This window comes from Equus przewalskii, chromosome 6, assembly GCF_037783145.1.
Source record: "Equus przewalskii isolate Varuska chromosome 6, EquPr2, whole genome shotgun sequence".
Classification (NCBI taxonomy): Eukaryota; Metazoa; Chordata; class Mammalia; order Perissodactyla; family Equidae; genus Equus; species Equus przewalskii.
Window position 1 is genome coordinate 48,027,329 of NC_091836.1, and position 19,460 is coordinate 48,046,788.

The window sequence follows — 19,460 nt, forward strand, 5'->3', positions numbered from 1 at the left end:
AACATGGTGGTTAATTTTGGGGTTAAAAATGAATGAGAAATTATTTTCATGACAAAAGTTACACTGTAAAAGAATAAGAACTACAGTTTGCCTGATGAAGAAACACCTGAATTGGACCGCACATGATAAAATTGACTCAAAATGTATAACGACTAAATGAAGAACATTGCAAAGTATATCTGAAAATCCATAAGCAAAAATGGATATTAATAGTCTGTAAAAATGAAATCCATGATAATATTTATTAACACATGATGGACTGGAACAGTTGATAAAATGTATCAGTGAAACTAGAGAAGTGTTCATTTCCCAAACAGACGGACATACTTTTATTGACATACACTCAAAGGTCACTGAAAACACATCGAGGGAATACATTCAAGCTACACGTAACAAGAAACACACACAGTCTTCCCAACATGAGAAAGGTGATTGTACTCACATGGAACAAGTGGGTCGAGGCAGCTGCTGCACAAGGCAGCAGAGAAACAAACTTGCAGGTTCTTCTTTTCATGTCCCATTGTAGATGCCATGGTGAATCAGGAAAATGTGCTCATGAGTACTATGAACAGCAAAAGAGTTTCCTATACAGCTTAGACTTTAGTCAATTATCATCTAGAGAAAAGGGGAATCAGAGAATACTCCCAACCACGAAGGTCTGAATTAGATTCCTGGTGGACACAAAAGGCCTTACAGAAAGACCCTAACTCGAATGGATCTTTGATGTGAAACTAGTGGAAAATGCATCTCTAACAATATGGAAATCAACTAATTCTTGGTGGTTTTCAAGATACTCTTGACAAGAAGGGCAAAGAATCCAGAAAAAGGGATGGAAGATGGTGTCCTTGAAGCTCCTATGGAACTGTCTCCATCCCTGTGTGGTGGCTCGAAAATCGGCCTAAGGCCTTGTGTGCTTCTGCCTTCCAAATCTCATGCAAGTGAGGCCACTGGGGAATTCCAAACACGGCACCATAAAGGGGACGGATTCTTAAAGATCTCGCTGTTCAGATTACTCTCACTGACATAACGCAGTACAGGGGTGATGTGTCCAGCTCTAGATTTTGTTGCATGCCACAGGCCTCTACTTAATTCAGTCTATTCACCAAATACCAGTCAGAAGGAAGGACAAACAGCAAAGGCCCAAATGGGAAAATAAGAATTCACAGGAAGTACACTCTTGGATAAACTTGCCATACATAATTTTTTCCAACTGTTTAATAGTACAGAAAATAAAAACAGGCTCCTCCACCCAACACCCCCAAAAAGGCGCTTTCTCTAAAACATGTACAATATGTACAATGGATGAGGCATATCCAGGAACTGTAAATACAAGGCCAGTAGGAAAATCACAACAAATACAAACTGTCATTTTTCAATAGCCCTTTAACACGGAACAATTAAAACATTATAAAAAAAAAAAAAAAAAACTAACTGATTTACGGGAAATGCACTACCTGAGTCTTATTTACTACTTCTGAAGGACTAGCAGAATCATCTCACCTCAATATTCGTTTCTGAAGTAATTTATAGAAATCCACAGTCTAATGTTGCACTTTAAGAAAGGCTTGATAAATACAATATATTTACCACTTTTATAACGACTCTTTCCTGTTGAAAGTTTTCTAGAACCTCATGTACAAATTAATTTCCATGAAGCTTTCTCATATGACTTACATTTACATTTCTTTTTGGTGGGAGTTTCACATAGAAGGGTGTAGGCCAACTGAACTCTTTCTCATGCTCTGAACATTCAAGACGTTTTTATCCAGTGAGTCCTTTCATGCCTTCAAGAAAGAAGTGCGATCACCACAATCCCAAATTGTTTCTATCTACCTGCTTTTACCTCTAGTGTGCATTCATGCATATCCTCAAAAGTTTGCATGAGAACTAAAGCCTTTCTGACTTTCCTCACATTCATAGGCTTTCTCTCCAGTGTGACTTCTTAAATGGACTCGAAGATATTTGGAAGCAGTGAAGGCTTTATTGCATTCTTTACATTCATAGGATTTCTCTGCACTGTGAGTTCTTTCATGTCTTCGAAGAGAACTGTTACAAGTGAATGCTTTACTGCAGTTTTCACATTCATAGGGTTTCTCTCCTGTATGAGTTCTTTTATGTGTTGAAAGAGAACTGGTATAACTGAAGGCTTTACCACATATTTTACATTCAAAGGGTTTCTCTGCAGTGTGAATTCTTCCATGTATTTGAAGAGAACGGGAAGAAGTGAATGCTTTACTGCAGTTTTTACATTCATAGGGCTTCCCTCCTCTGTGCGTTGTTTCATGTTTTGAAAGATAAGTGGTAGTACAGAAGGCTCTACCACATATCTTACATTCAAAGGGTTTTTCTCTAGTGTGACTTTTTTCATGGACTCGAAGATAATGGAAAGAAGTGAATGCTTTACTGCATGTTTTACATTCAAAGGGTTTCTCTCCAGTATGAATTCTTCCATGTATTTCAAGAGATCTGGAGGAAGCAAATGCTTTACTGCATTTTTCACATTTGTAAGGTTTTCCTCCTGTGTGCATTGTTTCATGTCTTGAAAGAGACTTGGTAGAACTGATGGCTTTAACACATATTTTACATTCAAAGGGATTTTGTCCAGTGTGACTTCTTTGATAAACACGAAGAGAACTGGAAGGTTTGAATGCTTTACTGCATTTTTTACATTCATAGGGTTTCCCTCCAGTATGAATCCTTTCATGAAGTTGAAGAGAACTGGAACAAATGAATGCTTTACTGCATGTTTTACATTCATAGGGTTTCTCTCCAGTATGAATTCTTTCATGTCTTTGAAGATGACTGGAACAAGTGAATGCTTTACTGCATGTTTTACATTCATAGGGTTTCTCTCCAGTATGAATTCTTTCATGTTTTAGAAGATGACTGGAACAAGTGAATGCTTTACTGCATTTTTTACATTCATAGGGTTTCTCTCCAGTATGAATTCTTTCATGAAGTTGAAGAGAACTGGAACAAGTGAATGCTTTACTGCATGTTTTACATTCATAGGGTTTCTCTCCAGTATGAATTCTTTCATGTTTTTGAAGATTACTGGAAGAAGTGAATGCTTTACTGCATGTTTTACATTCATAGAGTTTCTCTCCAGTATGAATTCTTTCATGATTTCGAAGATGACTGGAACAAGTGAATGCTTTACTGCATGTTTTACATTCATAGGGTTTCTCTCCAGTATGAGTTCTTTCATGAACTTGAAGATAACTGGAACATGCGAATGCTTTACTGCATTTTTTACATTCATAGGGTTTCTCTCCAGTATGAATTCTTTCATGTCTTTGAAGATGACTGGAAGAAGTGAATGCTTTACTGCATTTCTTACATTCATATGGTTTCTCTCCAGTATGAATTCTTTCGTGTTTTAGAAGATGACTGGAACAAGTGAATGCTTTACTGCATTTTTTACATTGATAGGGTTTCTCTCCAGTATGAATTCTTTCATGAAGTTGAAGATTACTGGAAGAAGTGAATGCTTTACTGCATGTTTTACATTCATAGGGTTTCTCTCCAGTATGAATTCTTTCATGTTTTAGAAGATGACTGGAACAAGTGAATGCTTTACTGCATTTTTTACATTCATAGGGTTTCTCTCCAGTATGAATTCTTTCATGAAGTTGAAGAGAACTGGAACAAGTGAATGCTTTACTGCATGTTTTACATTCATAGGGTTTCTCTCCAGTATGAATTCTTTCATGTTTTAGAAGATGACTGGAACAAGTGAATGCTTTACTGCATTTTTCACATTCATAGGGTTTCTCTCTAGTATGAGTTCTTTCATGTGCTTGAAGTAAAGTGAAATAAGTGAAGGCTTTCCCACATCCCTTACATTTATATGGCTTCTTTTCATATTTTTGATAGTCATATGTTTTACGTTCAGTGTGACATCTAATGTGCATTTTAAGGGATGAATGATGCATGAAGACTCTTCCACATGCACTGCATCCCCATGGTTTAGCTCCTGTAGTTTTCTTGTTCAGACTGAGATTTGGAAGAAGGCTGAAGTTTTCTCCAAACTGACTATCTTCTTCACTTTCACAGACTCTCCCTACCCTATGCTTTCTGTAATAATGAGAAGCATATTGTTAATGATTTCTCTATTAATGATTTTATATTTCTTTTTTTTTTTTTTAAGATTGGCACCTGGGCTAACAACTGTTGCCAATCCCCCCCCCTTTTTTTTCTGCTTTATCTCCCCAAACCCCCCCGTACACAGTTGCACATCCTAGTTGCATGTCCTTCTAGTTGTGGGATGTGCGACGCCACCTCAACGTGGCCTGACAAGCGGTGCCATGTCTGCACCCAGGACCCGAACCCTGGGCCACCACGGTGGAACAAACGAATTTAACCACTCGGCCATGGAGCCAGCCCCAATATTTCTTATGTTTATTATTTCTTATGTTTATTATGATTGATAGGAAATGTTTATGTTTTCTCCCTTCTGTGAATTCTCTGAAATATACTGAATTTTCTGAAAGAGGACTTCACCCTTGTTATTATCCAAACAGTGATATTCACAGATAAGGTTCACTAATATTATTTCTAAGTGAAATATTCTGCAAAAAGTGAACCTCTACATCACATTTCAGAAAGTATATTTGGTGAAAATTTTCTAAGAATAGCTAAATTTGAAGCAAGGCTTATTTGTTTTGTTTGTTCTTTTTAAAAACAATTTCTTAACCTACAAGGATTCTCACATGAGACAGAGCTTTCTATTGTGTGACTCACCTTACTTTTCTCCCCTGGCCTTTGTACTGATCTTCAACATCACAATCTTCCCATGTTATTCCTGAGATGCAGACCCACAAAGTTTATTCCAAATATTAGAAATTAGACAAAAATTTCTAGATTCTAAGTATACGATAATCTATGGCCATTTCTACTTTATTTACTAACAACCTCCGCTTTCCACATTCTACATCTTAGAACACTGATGATGGGCAAGAACCACTTGTTCTTTCATTGATGACGTGAGGAATGTCCTCGTTCTTACCTACTGAGGCCAGGTGCCTGAAGGTTTCCCACATCACATCTCTGTAGAGTTTCTTTTGTGAAGGATCCAGTAAAGCCCACTCCTCTGGGGTGAAGTTCACACTCACGTCCTCAATGGCCACTGAGTCCTAAAACACCACAAAAGTGTGTAGAGTAGGATACATGAGCCTGACAGCACTGGGGATCTAGACTCCAATTCTAGGAAGGTTACATGGGATTCTGTTATCTCCAAACATTCATTCTATGTGTGATCATCACAAACTCCCTTTTTTCTGTACACAATGCTCATCAATTTAACAATATTGTGAACACATGGAAACACACATTTTTACTGTGATCACATTCCATCCAATTTCTCTCTAAGAACAAGTTCCAGAACATATTGGGAAATGACAGAAATGCTATACAAATGAAACAAACATCAATTGTGGACCCATGATTCTTCGTAAGAAAAGTTCTTTCATCTTCTTCCACATTACCCACTGGTTACAGCACTCCCTGACACAGAGGGTGAAATCTATGGGACGTTTCAGTGAATAAAAACATAGTGAACGGGGCTGGCCTAGTGGCGCAGCAGTTAAGTTTGCATGTTCTGCTTCTCGGTGGCCTGGTGTTCGCCGGTTCGGATCCCGGGTGCAGACATGGCACCGCTTGGCATGCCATGCTGTGGTAGGCGTCCCACATATAAAGTAGAGGAAGATGGGCATGGATGTTAGCTCAGGGCCAGGCTTCCTCAGCAAAAAGAGGAGGACTGGCAGTAGTTAGCTCAGGGCTAATCTTCAAAAAAACAAAACAAAGCAAAACAAAACAAAACATAGTGAATAACTGGAAGCTTTTTGTTCTGGTCCCATCACCAAACTTAGAGTCCATGAGGCCTGTGAAATCACACTTTGACCAAGCCCAGCTGCCCACATTGTCCTAAACTACTCCAGGCCATTACAGGTAATCAGATGCAGCTGGCTGAATGTAAATATTCTTGTGGTGAAAGAGTGCTTTTAACTTGTGTAATATCTATCATAGACTCAGTTCTACCTTTCTCACTCTGGAAGATTTGATGGGGCTGGAATTATTATGAACTGAGAGCTCAGGCACAAGGAAGAAGCCATGAAAACTTAGACCATAAGATCACTATACGTACGGGCCTCAAAGCTACTTCTCACCAAATTTAGAACACAGTGTGAGATAATGTGCCATAAGAGCTTGTTCTGGTCAAATGCTAACAGTGTACCCTGAGCTTTGCTCCCCTTGAGGGGTAGGTTAAGAGCTGCAGATTGGGGCTGGCCCTGTGACCAAGTGGTTAAGTTCACGCACTCCACTTTGGCAGCCCAGGGTTTCGCTGGTTCGGATCCTGGGTGCAGACATGGCACCACTCATCAGGCCATGCTGAGGCAGCATCCCACATAGCACAACCAGAGGCACTCACCATTACAATATACAACTATGTACTGGGGAGATTAGGGGAGAAAAAGCAGAAAAAAAAAAAAACACAAGTAGATTGGCAAGAGTTGTTAGGTCAGGTGTCAATCTTTAGAGGAAAAAAAAAGAGCCATAGATTGCAGGGGAGCTCCTTGAAGACCACAATGGTTTGATGTTAAATTTGCCCATGATTATAAAATACAGGCAGGATTTAACAGTGGTTTCCCCCAAAGAACATAAAATTTCCTTTGTCCAACTTCAAGAGGAAGTGTTTCCTGACCAGCCACTCCGGATGATGCCCTGCCAACTTTTGATCCTGCACCTAAGGAGCTTAGAAGCTGTCATTCTTGATCTCACAAGAAGAAAATGAACAAACTTGACATGAAGAACCCTTCTTAGATCCAGGAGAGCCTTGAGATCATAGGACAAACCAGTGTCTCCAAACTTGGGAAAGACAAAAAAAAAGATGGCATTTTGAAACACGCCCCACATATTCTGTTCTTAACAAGGCGTGTACTAAAAAAAAAAAAAAAAAAAAAATCTATTTCACCAGAGTCTAATGCAAGGGCAAAAATAACAAAAAAGACAGAACACAATTTCCACGAAGCCTAGGATAACCCTCTTTAAATGAAGGCTTAAAATACAGATAATGGGAATCCCTGAAGGAAAAGAGAGAGAAGAAAACATGAAGTAATAATCACCAAAATATCCTAAAATCAATGCTAGCCAGCATACTGTCCATCCAGGAAGCTCATGGAACACTAAACACGGGAAAGTACAAAAGAGCACACCTGAAGGGTATCACACTGAAACTAGAGAAACATCACAGACAGAGAATGTACTGAAAAAATGCCAGAGAAGAAACACACCTTCGACAGAAAGAAACAAAGATTTGAATTAAATTGAACTTCTTCTCAAAACCATGCAACAAGAGCAGAGGAGACTGAAAGATTTAAAGTGTTGAAAATGAAACCCACTTTCCTAGAATTTGGTCAAGCAAAATTATCCTTCAGTACAAAGAAGAAATAAGGACTTTCTGAGACAAAATTTGAGGAAATTCGTCCCGAGTACACATACTTGGGATGAAAATTACTTGAAAGTTTATCAGAAAGAATGTAAATGATAAAGGTAGGGGATTAGAAGAAGAAAAAATGAGGGGAAATATCTTTTGGTTCTTATAATAAATATAACAGATGACACTTTGTTTAAACTAATGTTAGCAACAATGTATTTGGTAATAAGAAGCTTATGGACAAGTGAAATACATGACAGCAATGTGACAAGACACAGGGAAAGGAAAATTGGGGACTGTGTTAAGAGGTACTTGCACACGGTGAAGCGGCACAGTGTTACTTGGCAGGGGGGGGTTAGTTGTAAATGTACGCTGAAAACTCAAGGACAAACACTAAAATGTGTTTTTAAAAAAATGTGTAACTGATATGCTAAGAGGGGGGAAAAAAGAATTACAGTAAATGCTCAATTTTAACCAGAGAAGGTGGCAAAAAGGTAGAAGACAAAAACAAGGATAAAAGTGGGAAATTTTGGTAAGTATTAATCTAACTGAATCAACAACCACTTTAATCATCAATGGTCTCATTACAACTGAAAGACACAGTAATAGAGTTCAAAAAATTCCATTATATGTTGTCTACAAGAAACCCACTCTAAGTATAAAGTCAGAGAGAGATGAAGGGTAAAGGGATGGAGAAAAACAGACCATGCCAACACGAATCAAAGGAAGCGGCCAGAGGAATAGACATTATAGACAATGCGGATTTCAAACTGAGGAAGATGCAGAGATAGAGGGGCAGTAGGTACGGATAAAGGGGCCTATTCTCTGAGAAGGCACAGCAACGCTGCATGTGTACCTGCTTAACAACAGAGGGGCAACACACCTTAGGGAGGAACTGACCGAATGCAGGAGAAAGAGACAGATCCAGTACCACAGCTGTAGAAGTCAACACCCCCTCAGCAGGAATTAGAAATTTCAGTAGGCAGGAAGTGAGGAAGGACAGAGGTGCAATGAACAGCACTGCGAAACTGCTGGGTTTCATTGTAATCTACAGAATACTTCACAGAACAGCAGAATATACATTCTTCTCAGGTTCACATGGAACATTCACCAAAACAAACCACATCCTGGGACATAAAGCACACCTTAACAAATATGAAAAACCAGAAATCATACAAAGTAGGCTCTCACACCACATAGGCATTCCTCTAGAAGGCAATACCAGAAAAAGTTGGAAAACCCCCTAATATGTGGTGATTCAAAAATATACTTCTAAATAATACATATCAAACTAGAAGTCTCAAGAAAAATGAAAAATTATTTTGAATTAAAAAAATGAAAACACAACATAGTAAAGGTTCTTGGATGTAGTGAAAGCAGTATCCAGGGGGAAATTCATGCCATCAAACAAATACACTGGAAAAATCAAAGATCTCTAATCACTAACACAAGCACGTACCTTAGCAAAGAATAAAAAGAACAAGTTAAGCCCAAAGCAAGCACAATAAAAGAAATAATAAAATAAGAAAGGAAATGAATGTCATTGTGGGAAATCAATGGAGAAAATGAAAAGAAAAAAGCTGCTTGTTTCACAAGACCAATAAAATTGAGAAATATCCAGTCCAGACAACAAAGAGAAGAGGGAAGACAGAAATTACTAGTATCAGAAAGGAAAGGAGGGGAAATAAATATAAAATAAGACGATAAAAGCAACATGCATTTAAGATAAACTAGTAATAGAGGGGAACTTCCACTTCTTGAGAAAGAACACTTTCACAAATCCTGTAGCTGAATTCATGGTGTTTGTTCCATATGATATGACTGTCTCTATGCAACAACTGGAAGAACTCACAATGACAGAAACGACTCCTGGGATTAATAAGAGAGTACAGCAAGTTTGCTTTCCTTCTAGATCCACATGAACAGAGTCAACTGAACTTTGACAGAGAAGGAAAGGAGATTCAAATGAAAAAGCAAGTATTTTAAACAAACAGTGGGAGAAATAATGGATATCCACATGCAAATACACACGGACAAAACAAATGGAGACACAGGCCTCACACTTTTCATGAAAATTAAATCAAAACACATCATAGACCTAAATGTAAATTGCCAAAAGAATAAACTCCTACAAGATAACACAGAAGAAAATCTGGATGACCTTGTGTTTGTTGATGAATTTTCACATAGAAAACCAAAAAGCAAGGTCCACAAAAGAAAAAACCAAAAATTTTACAATTTTAAGTAAAACGAAAAACTCCTCCTCTGAAAAAGATGGTGTAAAGAGATCAACACCAATTCAGAGTAAGAGAAAATCTCTGTAAAACATTTATTGGATAAATGATGGCTATCTGAAATATGCAAAGAATTCTTAAACCGTAATAGTCAGAGGAAAAAAATGCAATTAAAAATGGGCAAAAGATCTGCAGACAGCTTACCGAAGAAGAGATCTAGATGGGAAATAAGCAATATGAAACATGCTCCACATGAAATGTCATTAGGAAATTGCAAAGAAAATAACAATGGGGATCACTAAACACTTATTAAATGGGTAAAAGTCAAAATATTCCGAACAGCAAATATCGGTGAAGATGCAAAGCTACAGGGAACCCTAGTTCATCACGGGTGGAAACAGGATTTGGAACACCCACACTGGAAGACAGGAAGCTCCTTTCAGAATAAAACACATTGTCACTACATAGAGTTAAGATCCAGCAATCACGCTCCGTGGTATTTTTCCAAATGAGCTGAAACCTTATGTTCGCACAAAACCTACATAAGAATGTTTATAAGCACTTTATTCATAATTGGCAAGAGTTAGGATTTTCAACAAGATGTCCTTCAAGTATCGAACAGTCAATCAGTGGTGCATCCAAACAATGAAACATCGTCCAATGATAAAAAGAAATGAGGTATCACGCCATGGAAACACACGGAGGGACCTTAGAAGTCTATTATTAAGTAAAGAAGCCAATGTGACAAGGCTATGCAGTGTATGATTCCAAGTATATGACATTCTGGAAAAGACAAAAGTATGAGCCACTAGAAGGATCTTTACTTGTGAAGGATTTGGGGGTTGGAGGGAGGGATGAGTCAATAGGTGGAGCACAGGGGAGTTTCAGGGAAGAGAAACTACACTCCATGATACAGAAATGATACGTCCACATCATTACACATTTGCCAAAACCCACAGAGTGTGTAACACACAGACTCAATGCTAACGTGCACCGTGCACTGTAATGCGTCCAATTCACCCCTTTTTTACTGAAACAGGACATCTCTCATTCAACTGACTTCAAGTTATTTCCTTTTCAAGACTGGCCCTGAGCTAACATCTGTTGCCAATCTTTTTCTTCTTCTTCTTCTCTCAAAAGCCCCCCAGTACATGGTTGTATATTCTACTCGTAGGTCCTTCTAGTTGTGCTATGACTTCAACATATTTCAATAAGTCAGTCTGTGCTCTAGGAGCCTGAGACCCACGGTGGCGGGGGGGGGGGAAGGGGGGAGGCGGGAAACTTCCATCGAATGCCTTGTTGGGGAGCACAGCACTGTTTTCTCTGAGAAGTGCCATGGTCACTATGAGTAGTGGTGGAACCCCAAGGTGGATGACGAGTGTCCTGCTATTGTAGACCTATTAGTGTACATACAAGTGTGACTCTGAGTTTTATTTTGGGGATCGCTGAGTCAAGAGATTTCCAGAATTCTTTTCCCACAAAGGGGCAAGACAACTGGTTGCTTTATAGAGTTTCAGATGCCTGGGCTTAAGTTGGGTTGAATTAATCTCTTCACTGGGCCAAACTCAGACTGTGGTGTGGTCCACTATAACCCAGAGGGTCGGGATCTTTGTGGCAACAGGTACAGGGCTGGGAGCAGCAGCAGAGTGACTTAGGGGCCCTGGGGAGCCCTCTGGAATCTTGCTTCCTACTGGCTGCACTTTCCTGGCCCTTCTTTCTCTCTGAAATAATTGGTCTTTAAGGAGTGACCATCAGATGGGCTCAGCTCAGTGACAGGGTACAATCATCCTCATAACTGCAGACTCCCCCTAATGTCAAGGCGACTCCAGCCTCAGTCTCACCTTCACTCTCAACACACAGACAGATGCCACCCAAGACACCGACAGAAGATCACATTAAGGAGGGCCGGATTCCCAGACTCCTGCTCTCAGAGGACAGGAATTCCCAAAACTGCCAACTCAGTGTCCTCTGCAGTTGAAACCTGGGCTTGGTGGGGTCAACAGGGCAACACAAGGCAGCACAGCGCCCAGGAGGAGCCACGCAGCAAGCAGCAGCCCAGTGCAGGAGCCTCCAGGCTTTCTCATCAGCCTGTCCAGGTAGGAAGGCCCAGGGGAAAAGGGAGGGCGAGGCTTAAGTGTTCAGTCGCCAAACAGCATCAGCATCAAACCCTGGCCACTCATTACAAGAACAAACTTGAGGGACAAAAATAGGCATTCGCACTGGCTTGTTTTTATATAAAGAAACATTAACAGGATGATGAAGCAGTGAGCAAAACTGGTCATTCGAGAGTGGCTCGAGTAAGAGCAGGAGTGGGGCAGGACATGTGGGCAGGAGGTTCTCTTAGCTACTGTCCTCTGTTACAAATTTTTTAAACATTCCCATACAGGGGCCAGCCCGGTGGCCCAGTGCTTAAAGTGCTCACGTTCCACTTCGGGGGCCCTGGGTTTGCCGCTTCAGATCCCGGGTGCGGAAATGGCACCGCTTGGCATGCCATGCTGTGGTAGGCTTCCCACATATAAAGTGGAGGAAGATGGGCATGGATGTTAGCTCAGGGCCAGCCTTCCTCAGCGAAAAGAGGAGGATTGGCAGCAGTTAGCTCCAGGCTAATCTTCCTCAAAAGAAAGAAAGAACATTCCCATGTATTATTCACTTGAAATAAGGGGAAACAGGGGCTGGCCCAGTGGCACAGCAGTTGAGTCCACATGCTCCACTTTGGCGGCCTGGGGTTTGCCAGTTTGGATCCTGGTCATGGACCTACGCACCGCTTGTCAAGCCATGCTGTGGCAGGTGTCCCACATATAAAGTAGAGGAAGATGGGCATGGATGGTAGCTCAGTGCCAGTCTTCCTCAAAAACAAAATAAAAATAAAATAAGGAGAGACATGTACATATGCCATCTTTTCCTATGTTTGATCATCACTTTTAAATAACTTTTAGTTTTAACATTTCTACAAAGTAAACCATTTCAAGATTTAATCCTTTAGGTCGCGCAGCGGTTAAGTTCACATGTTCTACTTCAGTGGCCCAGGATTCGCCAGTTAGGATCCCGGGTGTGGACATTGCACCTCTCAGTAAGCCATGCTGTGGCAGGCATCCCACATATAAAGTAGAAGAAGATGGGCACGGATGCTAGCTCAGGGCCAGTCTTCCTCAGCAAAAAGAGGAGGATTGGCAGCAGATGTTAGCGCAGAGCTAATCTTCCTCAAAAAGAAAAAAAAAAGATTTTATCCTTTAATGAATATAAAACTGTAAACCATAAAAAATTTACCAATCTCTTTCTAACAAAAAAGACAAGGGCATTTTTGTTTCTGCCTCCACTATATTTACCCTGGGAATATTTTAGGAAGGAGTAGCATATTATAATACCTTAGGGGTTTGCAATTAAGCCCTGAAATAAACTAGGAATGCCAAAGATTTACACAAGCTCTGACCTGATTCCTCATATCAATGAAAAGAGAAATTCAAGTGCCTTTTCCCACATCCATTAAAATAGAATTCAGGGGCTGGCCTGGTGGCATAGCGGTTAAGTTCACTTTGCTCTGCTTCGGTGCTCTGGGGTTCGCATGTTTGGATCTCAGGTGTGGACCCAGCACCCCTCATCACGCCAGGCTGTGGCAGCATCCCACATAAAATGGAGGAAGATGGGCACAGACGGTCAGCAACAATCTTCCTCACACACACACACACACACAAACAATAAGAAAATAAATAAAATTCATTTGCCTTAGGAATAGTATAGCCTTTTAAATGTCAAAGTTCTCTAGGGACATGGACACACAAAACTGACCTAAACATGGAAAATGTACCTGAGAACTGAAATACACCCATCTCACATCTTGAGGTTCTCTTGTCTAAAAGGAAAAAAATTGTTTGTTTCCACAGTTTTCTTGCCTTGCTCACATCATATCTCTGACATTACATTTTCAAACCCCAAGTGCAAATGGAAACTAGAATCAGAGGATTGTAATCTTCAACTGATAAAGCAATCCGAGGACAGAAACATGAATATTCCAGTCAGCTCATAGAAGCAGCCTGCTGGCCTGCAGTTCAGAAGGGAACCCACACTCAGAAAGGGACCATATTCCGAGACTTGAGGTATAGACTTTCCCCATTGAGACAGAATCCCTGGAGAGGGTCAGTCCCTGGTGAAGGAGGGTGGGGACCCCTGAGCAGCCACAGGAATGCACTCTGGGAGCCCCACGCACCCTGCCTCTCCTGTGAGCATGGAAGCACTGCCTCCCCCAGGCTCCCATTCTCATAAGTGAGGAAACTCTCAGCTAAAATCAGTCTAAGCTTCTGACCCACATGAACTCCAAATTCATGATCCCTTTGTCCACAGAATGGAACACCTGATCTTCACAGACTTTCTCACTGTGCACAGATTACACTCTCAGTGCACCTACAGTGTCGATGCAAAACTCAAATGTAACATCTAAAAATGTCCAGGCCTAAGGAACCACAGTTATAACCTCAGAAAGGGCGTCACTCCCCACCCCATGAGCACGTGCACCCCCAGCTTTCCAGGGCTCTGCAGCTCCTCTGAGGATCAAGGCTCCTTCCATGGGGGTGTGAGCAGTAGGACACCTGCAGGGGGAAGCTCCCCAGGAAGGACAACTGGGCCTTCAAGGCCTTCCCTCTGCAGGTTCAAGGGGGCCTTAGCTTGGGTCTCTGACTGCAGGCTTCTGCTCCCCACTGGAGATGCTCTGGACCATCACTGTTATTTTAAATCACACAAAGCCAGTGTTTCAATAATCTAGCACAATCAATTAAATCCAGTCCTTCCATGGAAAATAGGGAAGAAAAGGATAAGGTATTTCTACCACTTCAACTAGAAAAGCACAAATGTCTATTCCTTTAAGAAAAAATGTCAATTACTACTGTTACTGAGCGAGGGCTCGCCACCTGATGCGCACAGAAGCTGAGACCATGGCACACCAGTCTTTGAAAGAAGAAACAGTTGACTGTGCCATCGATTAGCAAGGAGACAGGAGGACAGGCTCTCAACTCCGTCTCCCTCATCCAAAGCATGGGCTGAGGCTTAAGGGAGCAGGGAGGGCCGGCTGGGATGTAAAGACCTGGCAGGGTGATGTCAGACTGGCAGATCAAAACTTTCTCTTCGGCACAGGCTCCTGGCTGGCCGCCTCCTGTGACAAAGAGCTTTAACATCTTGCTGTTAAGATGGGGTTAGTGACGGGAGGTTAGAGGAAAAGCCCAGTGAACAAGGGGCAAGTTGTCCTGCAGATTTAACTCCTTGCCTTCTCCACCGATAAAGAGTTTCTAGAGATCTAGAGTCATCCTGCCCTTCCTGGCACAGAGAGGGAGGCACCCTTACAAAGGGACGTTTCTCTTAAATGTAAATTTCTGTTACAAAAGGGTAACTTCTACTAGGTTTTCAGAGCTTTGCCTCTGTCTGCTGTTTTTCAATAATCATCAGCTCAAAATAGCCCTTATGCCAAAGACCCATGCTTTGGGATGACAACTCTGTTCCTGGTCCTGTGATTACATTATTTCCATGACAAGACATCACACTTGAACATTTGTGGTTTGCATGTCTAAGCCCTGGAATTTTATTTGAAAGCATCCAAAAGTAACGACCGCTCCTCAGAAACTAACGACAGACATTCAAGTTAGGAAAGAGCGAAACAAGTATTCTTAACAAATGGAATGTAACAAAGGAATATTATATTTTTCCTGAAATTCACCTCTTTGTTGCTTGTTTGGAACTATTTTATAGTGTCTTTCAAGCTCTACTGATTAACTATATTTACCCTTATTGAAAAACGGAGACTTAAATAAGTGAATAATTTTTTCTCATTCACAAACCGGGGCGGGGGGGAAATACCAATGGGACAGACCACCCAGGACATTTTTCCAAGAGGAACGCTTGCCCAAAGGATTTGCCATAGGATGTCTGCGCCCAGACGATCCTGGGGGAGAGGCACAAGAATTTCCTGCAATGAGGTTCCAGGTGGTTACTCTCTGCTTTCCTCTCATGTAAAATATCCACATGATGAGGATCGAGGCTGCCCCAGGGAAAGAAGCCCAAGGCGTCCTGCCCTGCATACCAATCTACATCATCCTCCGGGAAGCAGAGGACATCCTGACCTGATCCAATCTGATTCTTATCTAAAGTTACAGGACCACCCAATAACCAAACCCACCTGCACCAGCCATTTTAATGACTTTTTTTTTTGGAAGATTAGCCCTGAGCTAACATCTGCTGCCAATCCTCCTCTTTTTTGCTGAGGAAGACTGGCCCTGAGCTAACATCCGTGCCCACCTTCTCTACTTTATATGTGGGACGTCTGTCACAGCATGGCTTGCCAAGTGGAGCAATCTCTGCACCTGGATCCAAACAAGCAAACCCCTGGCCCCTGAAGCAGAACGTGCGAACTTAACCACTGCGCCACCGGCCGGCCCCACAACTTTTTTACACGATCTTTCCTTTGTCTTGTAAAGAAATAACTCACATACCTATGCCTTATAAATTTAGCCCTGCCCTCAATCCATTGCAGCTCTTCCTGCCCATGGGTCCTGTCCACACGCTGTTCTCTGAATGAAGGAGCACTACTGCCAGACCTTGAGAGTCCAAGGAATCTTTCTTTCGACTTCTCTGCTTCCGGAGTCTGCATCACACAGACAAATCTAATCTTTAACATAGAGCCATCCTGGGCCTACCTGTGGCCCAGTGGTTAAGTTCACCCGCTCTGCTTCGGTGGCCCAGGGTTTCGTGGGTTCGAATCCTGGGCGTGGACATGGCACCACTCATCAGGTCATGCTGAGGCCCCGTCCTACATGCCACAACTAGAAGGACGCACAACTAAAATATACAACTATGGGGGGGAGCTTTGGGGAGAAAAAGGAAAAATAAAATCTTACAAAAAAAAAAAAATAGAGCCTCTGGGGCATAACGATCAACGGTTAAAATATCGGGTCTGGTTGAAACGCGCCATGGAGGAGGAAGTGTTGATAGAGATCCTGTGAATGAAAGAGGGGAAGTGGCTTTGGGAGGGCGGGGAGGCATCTGAAAATTTACGGATTTACTGTCAGTCCCAGGAAGAGCAGCCTGTGGGGAAAGGACTGTGGATTGAGAGGCTGCTCCCCAAACATTTGGAAAACTATGGAGAAAACGGGTGCCCTCTGAGGAGAAAGGAGGCCCTGGGGACCCCACAGACCGCAGCCCCTCCGCGCACGGACCCCGGAGCCCGAGGCCTGACTGTCCTGCGGGCCCTCCCGCGGGCCCCGCACCGTCTGGGACACGCGGGGCTGCGGGCGAACAGCGGCCCAGAGACGCTCCGGCCCAAGTCGCCGCGCGCAGGGACCACAGGACGCCCGGGGCCCGGCTCCCGGCCCCGCCCCCACGCTGCGGCCGGAGGGGCCTGACGGCCGAGCGGCGCCACCGCGGACTCGGGGCCGCAGAGCCCGGAGGGGACCGCGGGAGGCCGGGCCCGCTCCGCCGCTTCCCACCAGCCCCTCCTCCCGCGTCCTCACCCCCGGGCCGCACACTCACCATTTCTAGGGCTCCTGGGTCCCCCGAGTCCTTCCTACGACCCCCACGACAAGTGCAGGTCACAGCGCTACAGAGGCTGCAGCAGAGCCACCAGGACCCGTAGGCCAGACAACACCTCCCCTGCAGCGCGGCAGCAGCCGGAAGCCGCCTTCACAGGAAGTCCAGTGCATGGCCCCACCCACCTGCCCCACCGGCTCCCCTGATTGGACTGCCCTGAACGCCACGCCCCCTCAGGCCAGAGAGACAGCAGGTGGGAGGCTGCAGGCTCACCAGAACCCAACTAGGCTGGCGGTTGGAACCAGGCTCACCTGGCACATTTGCGTTTAAGCAGAATTTCTTCCTGGCTTGGGGCTGCCTCTATTGTTTCCACCCAGCTCTTGGTGAACTCTTCCGTGCAGATGTGCAGGGGGAAGTACTGACTGAGTTTCAAATGGCGCAAGTACAGACTGATGCGGGCTCAGCGAGCAGAGAAGTTGAAAGAAAGATTTCTTGGACTCTCAAGGTCTGGCAGCAGTACTGTTTTATTCCGAGAATAGTATGGAATAGCATGGGGACAGGACCCATGGGCAGGAGGAGCTGCTGCAGTATGTTGAGGGTTAGAGCTAAACTTAAGGCATAGGTATGTGAGTTATCTCTTTACAAGACAAAGGAAAGAACATGTAGAAAAAAGTTGTTAAAATGGTATCAGTGCAGGTGGGTCTGGTTATTGGGTGGTCCTATAACTTTAGATAACAATCAGACCAGGTTAAGTCAGGATGTCCTGTGCTTCCCAGAGGATGTTGCTGGTGGGGGGAGTCAGCTACATGAGGTTACCAGACAAGCACAATAAACAAGACTTAAGTCCTTGCCATCCCCATTAAGAGTTTCTAGAGATAAGGTCATCCCCCTTCCTCCTGGTGCAGAGAGGGAGACACCCCCAGAGATGGAGACTTCCTTCACAAATTGAAATGTCTCTCATCAAACGGCAAGCAAATTCCACTCCTCAGAGCCTCCTTCCCATCTGCAGTTTTTTTAAAAGTAACCAGCCTAAAATAATCCTCATCACAGACCATGAGGGTGACCCAGGCCAGGACACATGGAAATAATAGGATCTTATGTCCTCTACGGGCCATGGGCTTGTGATAAGGCTGTGAGGCCAAACGTGGAACTGTGACCCTTGTTGAGAAATGCTGACACTTAAATGTGACCTCACCATCTGTGATAAAGGGTCAGGCTCCCTTTTATTCAGTGATCCTTGTCAGCAATGAGCCTTCCACCCATCCCTCCCCACCCCACTCATTTGCTACTTAAGATAAAGAGTCCATGGGGACTGGCCCAGTGTGTAGTGGTTAAGTTCACACTCTCTGCTTCAGGTGATCTAGGGTTCGCAGGTTCAGATCCCGGGTGTGGACCTACACACCACTCATGAAAGCCACCCTCTGTGGTGGTGTCCCACATACAAAACAGAGGAAGACTGGCAACAGATAGCTCAGGGCCAATCTTCCTCACCAAAAAAGAAAGAAAGAAAAAAGATAAACTATCCCAGAACCCTTGGTTCTAGTGGGAAGTTTGAATCCCACAGCCTAGGCTGGGTGCAAGGACTCTTCTCAGTGTAACCACAGGGTGTGACATGTGTTCATTAAAGTCTCAGGTGTACATTTGACACTGGAAGGAAATTTATTTTAGATCAGTTTTTGCCCTTGTCCCTAGAGCCCTTTCAAATGTTAATAGCTATAACATCCAGATCTAAGGCCGTTGACCTACCTTCCCTGATATGAGAAAAATGACATCTTTTTGTAAATGTCGGATGCACCTGGAAACTCTTCCCCCACTTTATCTTCCCCCTGCTTTATCAAGGGATAACTGAACAATACAATTGTCCATGTTTAAAGATTACAATGCGATGACTTGATATATGTATACAATTTGTATACTTGAAATTTGCTAAGACAGCAGATGAAGTCTTCTCACCACCACACACATACACACACACACACACACACACACACACAATGTGACTGAGTACCCAGGAGTGGAATTGATGGGTCACAGGGTAATTTTAGGTTTTTATATTTGAGGAACTCCCAGATCTTTTTCCATGGTAACTACACCATTTTGCCTTCTCACCACCCACATGTGGGAGTTCACATTTCTAAATACATCCTCAACAACACTTGTTCTTACCTCACTTCTTGATTCCAGCCCTCCTAGTGGGGGTGAAGTGGTATCTCACTGGGGTTTTGATTTGCGTTTCCTTCCTCATTAAGGATGCCCAGCATCTTTTCATATGCTCTTGAGCATTT

The 19,460-nt window shown here is 43.0% G+C and overlaps 1 protein-coding gene across 3 annotated transcripts; it reads right to left on the minus strand.

Annotated features, from left to right (window-relative positions):
* Positions 1–301: 301 nt before the first annotated feature.
* Positions 302–17,354, minus strand: LOC103558040 (zinc finger protein 709-like). Of its 3 annotated transcripts, none has more exons than XM_070625370.1 (4): positions 17,179–17,354; positions 5,009–5,135; positions 4,744–4,804; positions 302–4,077 (listed from the first exon to the last, which is right to left on the minus strand). In XM_070625370.1, exons 1-4 carry the CDS (start codon positions 17,179–17,181, stop codon positions 1,869–1,871), a joined length of 2,400 nt encoding a protein of 799 aa, XP_070481471.1. In that variant the 5' UTR covers positions 17,182–17,354; the 3' UTR covers positions 302–1,868. The 3 variants fall into 3 exon arrangements, with proteins under 3 accessions (XP_070481471.1, XP_070481472.1, XP_070481473.1); XM_070625371.1 differs by having other exon boundaries at positions 5,009–5,784; positions 17,173–17,354; XM_070625372.1 differs by lacking the exon at positions 4,744–4,804 and having other exon boundaries at positions 17,179–17,348.
* Positions 17,355–19,460: the final 2,106 nt, after the last annotated feature.

Excerpts from the sequence above, each read along its gene's own strand:
- LOC103558040 (XM_070625370.1), bottom strand. Across the intron at positions 4,805-5,008 it reads CAGGCACCTGGCCTCAGTAG|GAATAACATGGGAAGATTGT; the intron begins GTAAGAACGAGG and ends TCTGCATCTCAG. Across the intron at positions 4,078-4,743 it reads GGCCAGGGGAGAAAAGTAAG|AAAGCATAGGGTAGGGAGAG; the intron begins GTGAGTCACACA and ends TCATTATTACAG.